Source organism: Neodiprion fabricii, chromosome 4 (genome assembly GCF_021155785.1).
Source record: "Neodiprion fabricii isolate iyNeoFabr1 chromosome 4, iyNeoFabr1.1, whole genome shotgun sequence".
In the NCBI taxonomy this organism is placed as follows: Eukaryota; Metazoa; Arthropoda; class Insecta; order Hymenoptera; family Diprionidae; genus Neodiprion; species Neodiprion fabricii.
In genome coordinates, this window is record NC_060242.1 from 26,230,568 (window position 1) to 26,242,101 (window position 11,534).

Consider the following 11,534-nt stretch of genomic DNA (forward strand, 5'->3'; position numbering starts at 1 on the left):
TTAATTTCAAAAGTTCAATCGGTACGTTTTAAAAATTCATAATTCGCTAACGAATTAAAGTGAAAACCTGAAAAAATCGTGAACTCTCCTTGGTAAGCAGGTTGAATGAAAAAAAAAATAGCAAAATAACAAATTTAATGATTCTAAGTTGTCGAATTTTAAACATAATACTCTATTCAGTCAACGGTGAGATATGAGCATCGAAAAGCATTGAATGGTAGCAAACTGACCTCTGAATCTCAACTGGATCCCATATGAATCCCATATGAGTATACGTGTAGTGTATATGTATTTAAAAATTCTGAATTATTAATGTGTTTTTGAAATTTCAACTCCATGGCCATGATCATACTTACGCGTAATTTAATTATATACACCATAGCGCACATTGAAATCAATTCTTATGGATTGCTATTAATTTTTCTATTAATTACAGACGAAGTATTAGATGATACATACCGATATAACGGGTATCGTATTTTTCCGGTAGAGACAGTCCTAAATATAGAAGCCTGAAATCAACTTATCATATGAGGTAAATTTCATATCTGCTTTTGTCTAGTATCACGTAAAACCGCAGCACATTTAAAAAATTAGGCTGACTTAGATAGAAATCTTGACTTGATTTGGATATCAGAGGATACACGGGTGAAGAACACGAATCGTTTTAATGAGAAAATGCTTACCGTAGGGTAAATTTATTTTTAAGTTTATACACAACGCACTACAGGAAATCACATTTTTTCAAAAACTATGTTAAATTTGAAATAATTGAAAATATAGCATGTAGAAATAAACTATGAATAATATTACCACAAGTACTTAACCGACGGTGTCTATAAGTTACAAAAATTAAATCATTAATCTTTAGCTTTGATCCATAATATTAGTTTCGCTCATGGTACTTCCTGTACAGTCCTTTTGTATCACTTCAAATAGTGGCTGCAGTTCTGCATTTGCCTTTATCTGACCCACAAATTCACTCAGAGAGGGATTCTTTTCTGAAATCGTGAAATATGAAATATATTATCCCTGTGATGGTTACGTCCAAAACTTTTGTGGCAGTACATATAATTGCATTAAATCTTTGTGATCCTAAATTTTCATTGGGTAAATTTAAAAGAACTTTTTGAAGTTGAATGTTTCAGGAAAGTCCTGAATGTGGAAAATTTTTTTTTATGCATCTCCATTACTAATATTATTCAATCATTCTATAGGAAACTTTACAATGTGTCAAGAAATTTAGTTGAACAGTTTATTGGTAAAACACAAAATGGTAGAAGTACTAAGAAAAATGAAGTTTATATCGTGCGTACACACGGGAAAATGGCTTCTGAGATGGCGAACGGCCGCGAAACAGGCTCAATCTTCGTAAATATAACCAATATAACAGAACCCAACAATAAAAAATTCAAGTATTTTACATTATCTTTACAAAGATTGAGCCTGTTTCGCAACCGGCCGGTGGTAGTGCTGCGCGCTGATTCGGCATTGCCAACATAACTGACCTGACGAAAAAGTTAACCGTCTCAGAATCAATTTCCCCGTGTATATGTATTTTCATTGTTATTAATATCACCTTTATAAATAAATATTGGTCCCACAATTTTATCCATCATCAAAACCCAGGGGTACTCATCTTTAACTTCTACAGTCAAAATAACTACTTACCAGCATCGGGTATTGTGTACAGCGCAGCAACTGCTCTCAATGCAGATCGCTTCAATTCGTCCTGTTTTTCGTACTCCTGCTTCACAGAGTTAGCTTTCACCTTCATAGTGCAGGTACTTTTCAAGGGTTCAACTAATCTTTCTAGCCCTGTAATGGTAAAGAATAAAAAGGTTAGCTTTTTTCAGTTGGATCAAAAAGATATGAAAATTGCAAAATAATTAGAATTTTGCCCTCGTATCGTCAATGTATAATTTTTAGACCTGCCCACAAATTTTAACTACACAGTGACTGCGAAATAGTGTGTTGTGCCACAAGTACGAAAAGTAGGTGATTTCCGATGAGTGTGAAATTTGCAGCATGAGCCACACAAGTACTAGTGTGAATGCAGGACAATGCGAATGCTATAATTACATTAGTAAAATATTACTCAGCCGCAAGTGTGACACATGCTACTTTTCTCAATACCTGTGAAGGAAAGTTTCATTTGAGAAGCAACGAAGGTGACACTGACAGCGCATAAGTTTGTGATTAGGTAATTTACACTTAATGATACAAAGTGTAAAATTGAATTGTGTGAACTGTTCAACTGTGCGCACACGTAAACGTTGTTTAACCGCATTGTCCAAATTGCGGTATTTTATGCACGCTTCGCAGGCTTTAAAAATCAAACTTTCCGAGCAAGAGTTAGACAAAATTTGTTACTTACTCTGTAAGACAGCAGTGGGGCACAGCTGAGCGAGCCGTGCAGTCATGAGATACGTCAGCATCTTGATGTCATAGTGATCTCTCAGACCATTTTCAACGTGATTCAAGAATTCAAAGACGTCAAGTCGATCTAGACACGAATCGAGCAGTGTGTACATGCATTCAAATGCTGCCTTCCGCAAATCTAAGCCGTCATCTACAGTGTGCTTGAAAGGCCCCATCTCAACTTGTCTTATCAACTCTTTCTGAATTGAATAGAAAAGCAATATTGGATAGTTAATATCTCTAAATATTGGATTAATGATCATAGATCAAAAAGGATATGCCTAACTGATACAATCGAGTTCCTGATCAAGAATGGAAGCATCTTAGAATAACAAATATATTGAAAAACGAACAGCTACGAGTAGCCTCAGACAAAATATTATTCCATGTAAAATTAAACCTGCTGAGAGATTTTTGCACATGTGTATACCATGTTTAGGTCTGTTCACCAAAATAAACGTTGGTTGGTTTTTCTAGTTTCAAGTTAAATATTGTAGGATGTGAATATGAACGAAAATTGACAATAAGAGTCTCAGTCAACTTATTGTTTTGTTATTTACAAGACGCATGAAATTTGGACTTTTGTCTAAAATAATATTTCACCATGTATTTTGAACTGAATGGAATTAAGCACTTCTGCGCTACAGAAAGATTACGTAGATTTTCGGTAAATACCTCATTTTAATGAAATGAAGAAAATTAAAAAAAAAATGGATGTCAAAAATTTCATAAAAAGCCGCAAACTTTTTTGATAGGATATCCAGATTTTAAGTTACAGTGTTCTGAAAAATAGATGATTCATTGAAGTCCAATTTTTAACAAACTGATCGGTTGATTTGACATAGAATGTCGTGAAATATTCTTCGCGCGCTTTTCGTTGAAATATACTAGAGGTCCATGTGCAACTTTGACGATAAATATCTCAAAAATCGCAAAAATAGGATAAGCGAAGCTGAAATATATGTCAATTCGTTTGTATGCAAAATCCACAAGCGAAATTTGACCTCAATTCGTGGCAACTTCTGTGCTCTTTCACTGCATGTGTTGCAGCATGACATAAAATCATTAATCAACCACGACTTGAATAATGCTATTCTGTATGCGAATTTCTATCGTATATAATATTGCATGCCAGTTTTTCAATCAAATACTTAAAATTTTCTCTGCTTGTAACAAATTTGTTAAACTGAAACTAGTTTGCCTTATCTTGTTATGAATATTTAAAAAAATAAAAGTAATTTAATACTGTTTCGAAATACAACATCTGTCCTTACTTTGATTTTTGTTTCAGCATAAAGCTGGGGCAGTACCATTTCAAGAAGATCACGAATCAGACTAGGCTTGTTGTGAGCTGCAGAATTGAAAGCTACGAGAGCTACTCTTCGAACATTCAAGTCTGGATCTTCCAACGCAACCAAGAAATGTCCCATGCATTGCTTCAGCATCGGGTCGATCTGCTGAGGCTGTTGGATAACAAAAATTATAGTAGCGTAATACCGTATTTATAGTCCTAATATGTACCTGATCCGAAATGGTAAATTTAACAGCAGTGACTGTCGTAGTACGCATTAAAGCTGATAACGATTTCAAAGATTCCTGTAATCTCGGTAACAAAGTGGCAGGGTCAATAAGAGTGAGTTTTCCAAGACATTCGGCTACCACATTGCGAGTTCCTTCCTCTGTACACTCGCAATGCCTATAGAGCAGCAACCAGATCGATGGCACAAAATTTTGGAGGTGAGATACACCAGACGGGCTCGCAGACTGACTTGTGATGATCTGTAATTATGCAGGAAAAGAAATTAGTTTAAGTATCGTTATATTATAATATGAAATAAACGTTGATAAATTTTTAAATATGGATTTAAGCTATGTACCTCTTTCAAGGAGTGCAACAGGAGATACTGACGCTTGGGTTGCGCCTCAATCTCTTGGAGGATAAACGGAAGATATTCTGGAAGATTCCCGATAGCTATGTTGCCTAATGTGTAACTAGCAGCTGATTTGACTTCTTCAGAATGCGATGAGAATGAATTCAGTATCACGTGCTTGAGCGAACTGATTCTGCTCAGGTCTCTATAAAAGTATTATTCAACAATGCCCACGTTATAGATAGTTTGACCTTATTGTAACCAGAGAATCTGTTTTCACTAATGCCTTTTCAGATACTTAGGCGTGCTGTCAATGAATCTAGAAGAAGTGATGTTTCTTCCAGGACCGTTCATTGAATGCAAGTCTAACACATTTTAAACGTGACTGAAATATGAGTGTTAGAAAACAAAATCAAAAAATGAAAGGACTTTGTTTGATCTAATATAAACTTGAAAATAGGATGTGATTTTGATCTTTAAAATTATTCTTTTATACCACACGAATTGAGGGAGTAGCGCATTGAATGTGAGTTCGTCAAAGCACTTCACATCTACTTTAGGTAAACTCTAAATTAATTTAAACATACACATGTCTGCCTATTTCTCCAATGACCAGCAATGCAAAGATGTGTTGCGAGTCACTGTGTGGATTTTGAACATCTTTTAAAAATTGTTCAACAACTCCTTGAGCCTCCTGATGCCATGTGATGGTCAGGGCTGCGGCACACTTTGCCAGAGAATGATATGCTTGCTTGTGCAGCACTGAAGTCTGAGGTTGGCTAACCAGCGCTATGAGCATTGACAAAAGTTCTCTGTAGCCTAAACCCGGGATACGTGCCTGAACCAGAGCTTGGAAGAATTCCAACAAGGAATTTAACGCCGCACCTGTATTGATCCATAATAATTATTTATAAGTGATGCTCTGTGAGACACGTCAAACCAATTTTACCTTGGAGAAGCGGAGATTTAACCAATCCAAGTATTTCTGGAAGTATATTATCTGACACCCTTGTCAGAGCAACAGGATGCAGCTTAGCAATGGAAGTCAGGAGAGTAAGTGTCAATTGCGCTATGTGCAGATCAGCTTCGTTTAGCAAGGGAGGCAATTCAGCTGTAACCTAGTGAGAGATAGTGAAAATTAGTTGTTGCAATATTTGATTGCTATTTCCAACCTTACTTAAAATGACAATGAAAGACAAGTTCAACTATAGCAATTAATTGGAGATTTCGACTTGCCTTGTCCAGGAGGTCCGTATGCATGGCGGCGCTATAATTACGTACTAAGGTATCCAGAAGAGATAAGGAGCACAACTTTAGCGCTCGCTGGTTTTTCCTCAAGAATGAACCAAGAATTGGGATTGCTTCCTCCTATTATACCAATAAGTAAACTGAACTTTAAAAGGGGCTATATCTATTGGAGTAGAAGGCTAGTAAAATTATTGAGACAGATAAAACTATTTAAAAGAGACAAAAAACTTACAATAATTGGTTTCAGGTCTACTCTCAGTGGTGATGCAGCAACACAAGTTAGTGCTTTGACTGTTGTAAGACGTGTAATCTCATTGCGCAGTCTATCGAGAAAAATGGGCAAGCACACAGGCAATTCATGATGAAGAAAATCGCCGAGGTGTGCTACAATTTGCCCCATACATGCTATGGCGCGCTCTTTCACTTCTTGGTCTATATCTGATGTTTTAAGTCGAATCAGTGTAGAGAGATATAACTCATGAGAAATTGCTGCAAACTCAGGATTGCATGGCTTACCTTTAAAACGGAAACAAGACAATTGAGTAGAACTCATAATAAAACAAAATGAATTAAAGATGTTTTTACTTGCTTTTCTAGTCAAATACGAACAAAATCACATGCTGTAAAGTGATTATCTTTGGTAGTAAAACCCGTAATTGAGATTCAAGACTTACCATGGGGCCTGATGACCTGCACCAATTGCTGCAATACCAGCAAAGCTTCAGCTGTAATTTTGTAGAAAGAGTCGCTTACAGCTGCTATTATAGGTGGTGCCAAAACTGCCATGTGAGTATGAAAAACTTCAGCGTGGTGAGTTACCAGCAGAGTATGAATAAATGCTAAAGTGTCAATTTTCATGTTTGACGAAGAATTTTTATCGCCAAGAGAGTATTGTATACCAGGAATAAGTGCAGGGATATGATTCGTCAGAGCGCCAGGCAAGACCAGTACAAGTTCTTTGAGTAAGGAAAAACAATCTTGTCGAGTTTTAATGCTTTTCTCTTTCATCTGTCGGTGAACCGCTTTAACTATCAGTGGCACCTGCTGTTGAAGCAGTGAAAGCGGCCCTTCTTCCTCTTCCATAGAATCAGGATCAAGTGCTAAACCCGTTGTTGGCTTTGTTTGCTTCAATAATGCAATGTACGCATGAAAGATGTCAGACTTGACATTTTCTTCTCGCTCTGAAATACAGATCTGAACTTTACCTTCACATTGGATGCAGCACTGAATTATTCGGAATCAAGTATAATATTAACATGATACATTTGCTTGATTAAATAGCAATTGCGTTACTCCGGAACATTATGTTGACTGAAAATTAGTTAATATGGCAAACCCTTGTGAGAGCGATGTGCATTAACAGAATGTTCAGTGTCAATGCCACATTACATTCCCTGAAATTTCCTGATTTTCCAGGAAAAAATATTGATTTTATCCTAGAGCTCATTTTAACTATCCTTACCAAGGGAACTTACTTTTCTCACATAAATTCATTGAATTATACGCATAATATTTTTGTATTAAGTTGAAATAGTCAAGACTTTATATTTCAACGAACATTTGGCATTTTGACATGAAGATAATTCATGGTAAATATTTATTTTCATGAAATAAAAGCATACGTAGCATTAAAGAGTGTGAACTAGTTTAAGTACTTGATTATTGAAAAAATTTTACATTTTTCATCAAATTAACACAAGCGCAAGTTCTAATTATAACATACGTACTTCTTTGTACGTCTTTGCTTTATACAGATGTAGTACATGATGGCTAGAATATTTGCTTTGGAGCAGTATCAATGAAAAAAATCAGTAAAATTCTGCTAACTAAGCCATTAAAACCCTGACATTTCTATCATTTTACCAGATTGTCTTAAATTCCTGGACATTTCCCGACTCTAGACACTTTGACGTTTGATGGGTGAGAAAAGGTGCAAAGCAGAAGCGAAATATATTCAGTTAAGACGTATTATGAACTAAGTTAACGCACCCTTGAATCTGGTGATAAGTGCTGGGGAAACAACTTTGTATAATTCAGGGAGCAATTCACGCCTGGTCGAAACAACAGCCTCAAGACACTTTGCTGCCGCTCTGCGTACTTTCCAGCTCATATCATCATCATCTGAGTACTCATCTTCTCCGTCTTCTTCACCATCCTCCTCAGTTTCCATAACTACCCAATCTCCATCCGATTGTTCACCCAGATCATCATCATAATTATAATTTGGATCGTATGTTATATAAGACAAACAAATCTCGATGATCTGAAATTGGGTTTCAAGTTTTAACAAATCTGAGTTAACCACTTTGCAGTCATTTGATTAATTACAGTGTTTATAGACATGACAATGAATGTTTTATGGCATATTGAAAGTGATGAAAAATTAGCTGAAACTAAAATGAATATCTCTTCCTTTTCACAATAAAAAGGATTATTTTTCCTTATCCCGTTCACTAAAATATTTATGATATCAGGATATTTGGTATATATAAAACGAAAGTTAGACTTCTTTCATTGCCATTGCCATTTTGAAATCGTATTCATCTTAATTCTTTCCTGCTACTAGTCGTTAAATTCATCAAAAGCTGTTTAAGCATGAAAAATTCGACAGTAAATGAGTAAGGAATAGTGTTAATGCCCTGTGGATGCCAGAATTTTTTGAATATTTCATCCAATGAAGTTCCATGACTATTTCCTCGTTTATCGCCTCATGGATAAAGATAATTGACAAAAAATGAGCTGTATTTGATTATTTCGCCTATCGTATTTGAACTACGATAGATCATGAGATTCAAAAATTCTTGAACACAGGGTCAGTTACCTCAACAAAATATTCTCTGTGCACATATATCGATGGTCATTGGTGATATCAAATATAAAAAAGACCTATAATACCTTGTTTATGTGTGGAGTAATCTCGTTTGGACAGCGATATACAAAAGATTCGAATGCTTGGAGACAGTACTCTCTTAGTTCATCGTCATCCTCGTTACTGTACTGTACAATAAATGGCATCACTCTTTCGATTTGTTCTCCAAATCTGTGGCCTGCTTGACGGCTGTGACAATGCGAATACGTTGAAATATGGAAATTGCATTATACATTAAATCTTTACCGAAAGGCACAGCAAAAAATGTATACTTTAGAATAGTGAAAATGTACTAACCAGATCGAGGCAATGCATTGTATGTAAGTTCGAATAACATTCTTAACTTTTTGAGACGTGAGTCCATCCAAAAGATGGTCCAAAAGTTTGTTATACAAATGATTGTTGCTCGATGTGACGAGGTGACTGAGAGCTACAATAGTGCGCTTTCTTACAGCCTGTCGTGGAGAAGACAGCTGTGGTAACAGAGCTGCTAAAATTGTCGGATGAAAAGTTAGCAGGAGAGCTCCGAATCGAGATAACAAGTCTGCAAGGATGTCAAGAGCCTCGAGTTGTACAGGTACATCTTCTTGCTAGAATAAAGTTTGGAGTATTAAGCGGAACATATTTCAAAGAGACAATATTTCTGTACTCGGATTAGTCGAATCACTAATCCAATAATATTTTCACTACTATTTACCTTTTCAATAGCACTACTAAGGCGACCTGTGATCCTCTTGCAAACATTAGCTGCGAGTGCATTTGATCCTAACGGCAGCTCCGAAATAACGGTTTTTAAACCTATACTCGATATATCCCTGAGTTGTTCTTTATCAGATAACATATTGGCACAGAGAGCGTCGACAATTGTCTCCACTTGATATTCCTTCACTTTGTTGACCAAAGGACCCAAACTGAAAGTAAAGAAAATGTAAATTTCTACAAGATTTCTATTATTATTACAATCTACAGTTTTGACTTGTTTTAATTTCAGTATCGCTTTATTTTCTCATTCAAACATCCTCATGCCAAATTTCCATCAAATTGTGTCGGAATTAAACTATTGTAATTAAAATATCAATTTCGGTTGTTTCGGTATCTCATTAGTTGGTTGTGAATTATAATAATTTTATGTGAATTGAGATCGATTGAGTGGAATGGATTTTTATTCAGTCCATGACTGATATTATCAAAGACATACCATTTAACGGCAAGATTTTGCACTTCTCCATTTTTATCCTCCAACAATCTGAGAAGCATTTTGACAACTTTTCGTTCTGATTCATCATCAAGTTTTATACTATCTTTTTGTAATTCAGTCATTAGATCGTTCGTTGCCATAAATCTAAAATCCTTGTCGCTGGATGTCATCTAAAACAAAAATTAATATAGACCTATATATTTCACAATAGGAAGCATCAATATCAATTGACCCGATATCGAAACGACCCATGAGTTGACATATTACAATGTCACTCGTGTATAGTATAAAGAATCAAAACAATTCAAGATAAATAAATTTAATTATGTAAAATGCCTTATCAGATATGAGACCCCTAAATGGATAATGTAAAAAAGTCATTCGGATTTTTAACAGTGAACAGACAATTAATTTGAGTTATATACATATCTTGTCTTGTGCACTAATAGAGTCAAAGAAATAAATTGTAAAATTCATTATGGATTACACAACATTTTAACTGGTTAAAGTTTACTGTTTTCATAAAGAACATTTTCCACTACAGCTTTCCCAGACTAATGTTTTAAGAGTATGACTAGAATCTTTAGCCTATAATGATCGATGATTGAGGTTTAATAAAGATAGTATGCTGGTATAAACTGTAATAGCCCAAGTAAAATATCGAGTTTCTGACAAATCCCCTGTTTTTACAATTCAGTGTGTGTACTTGATGTTCGAATTAAGTTCAAGTAGCAGCTATTCTTACGGCAAGGTTCGCAAGTGACCATTTGTTCGATTTCAAAGCCTAAAATGAAGATAAAATACCTTCAACCATACAACCAGTGGTTATTTGTGAATCTTCCTGTATTAATAACAACTATTCGAAGTCAGCTTAAAAATGAAGTGTGAAAGTCGACCAATAACCTCAAGTGGATTGAGAGAGTTCGTTGCTTCTTATCCAATGATGATATTTATTCATCAAAGAAATAGTTGAAATTTAATTCTGAAATGATTGAGTATTTATAACGATATTTTTCAAAATTATTGACTCATAAGGTATTGGTCCTCTTTGTTTTGGAAAACTTGACGTACAGAGAATTAGAATAACATGTTTAAACAGGAAGTTTGATGTATATTATCTACGTAATGCAATAATTTATTATTGGTAAAAGACGCAACTGATTTCACGAATTGCTCTGATAGCCTGGAAATAATAAATTCCAATGGCTATAGCAAACGAATTAATAGGTTAAGTAACGAGAGTTTTATCTCCATTGCATGACAAGTTGATTTGGTTACTGGCGAATTATTGCATAAATTGTAACAAAAGTAGTTTATTATTTGTAGAAGTATATTCATGTATCACCTTTTCCAGCAAATTTGCTATTTGATACGAAACGCTAGCCATGGTAATGGGTAAAAATGTCCACAGCCGGCCGAATTATTGTTTATATCGCGGCACGGTACCGATAATGAAATGCAAGTATTGAAATAGTCAACTCGTGTGTTAAACCGTGCCGTCAAGACACAAGATTTATATTACTCTTAACTTTCCGTGGTGAGTCAAAAATCACCATAAAAAATATTTCTATTGAGATACCACGGTAAGCAACATTTCCACCCTCTGTACGAAGTACTGTGAAGTGCCGAAACTTGACGGTTAGTACCACGGACGTAGGAAATGTTAATACTGAATACGTGTTCTAAAGCTCATCAGGCAGAACGTTGTAGTAAATAGACGGCCAGCTCGGAAGTGATTTTTTTATGAGGCAACAAAGGGTTTGACCACAGACTTAATTTTGACTGTGAATCCGAATTTAGCTGACGCAACAGTCAGTGTTTGTAAGCTGCCCGCCGCAGAGTGAAGTTTACGAACACTCTAGTCGGTGGACCGCCGGACCAAATAGACAATACGAATGCACCCTAAATCATAGGAAAAGTGTGCATT

General features: G+C 35.5%; 3 protein-coding genes across 4 annotated transcripts in view; 1 reads left to right on the plus strand and 2 right to left on the minus strand.

Moving 5' to 3' along the window:
* LOC124181476 (DDB1- and CUL4-associated factor 7) overlaps window positions 1-3,849 on the plus strand; it is a 42,720-nt gene extending 38,871 nt beyond the window's left edge. Inside the window, exon 6 of one of the 2 annotated variants that reach the window (XR_006870476.1) lies at window positions 3,713-3,849. The gene's annotated coding sequence lies outside the window, so the exon portion shown is untranslated. The remainder of the gene's footprint in view (window positions 1-3,712) is intronic. The other variant, XM_046568092.1, reaches the window with a different exon arrangement.
* LOC124181471 (heparan-sulfate 6-O-sulfotransferase 1) overlaps window positions 1-11,534 on the minus strand; it is a 520,983-nt gene that overhangs the window by 424,567 nt on the left and 84,882 nt on the right. The window lies entirely within an intron of this gene.
* On the minus strand, window positions 671-11,292 carry LOC124181451 (cullin-associated NEDD8-dissociated protein 1). The gene is made up of 17 exons (XM_046568041.1): window positions 10,953-11,292; window positions 9,608-9,777; window positions 9,107-9,320; window positions 8,707-8,999; window positions 8,436-8,598; window positions 7,530-7,803; window positions 6,215-6,721; window positions 5,773-6,056; window positions 5,529-5,660; window positions 5,242-5,410; window positions 4,880-5,177; window positions 4,299-4,497; window positions 3,943-4,200; window positions 3,696-3,884; window positions 2,378-2,621; window positions 1,672-1,818; window positions 671-1,001 (listed from the first exon to the last, which is right to left on the minus strand). The coding sequence occupies exons 1-17, from the start codon at window positions 10,992-10,994 to the stop codon at window positions 868-870; spliced, it is 3,717 nt and encodes a 1,238-aa protein (XP_046423997.1). The 5' UTR covers window positions 10,995-11,292; the 3' UTR covers window positions 671-867.

Bases quoted from the DNA above. Each gene is read 5' to 3' on its own strand.
- LOC124181451 (XM_046568041.1), bottom strand. From the start codon at position 10,994: ATGGCTAGCGTTTCGTATCAAATAGCAAATTTGCTGGAAAAG. The intron at 6,057-6,214 runs GTAAGTCTTGAA...TCCGTTTTAAAG, and splicing joins GCAGGTCATCAGGCCCCATG to GTAAGCCATGCAATCCTGAG. The intron at 3,885-3,942 runs GTACATATTAGG...GTTATCCAACAG, and splicing joins AATTTACCATTTCGGATCAG to CCTCAGCAGATCGACCCGAT.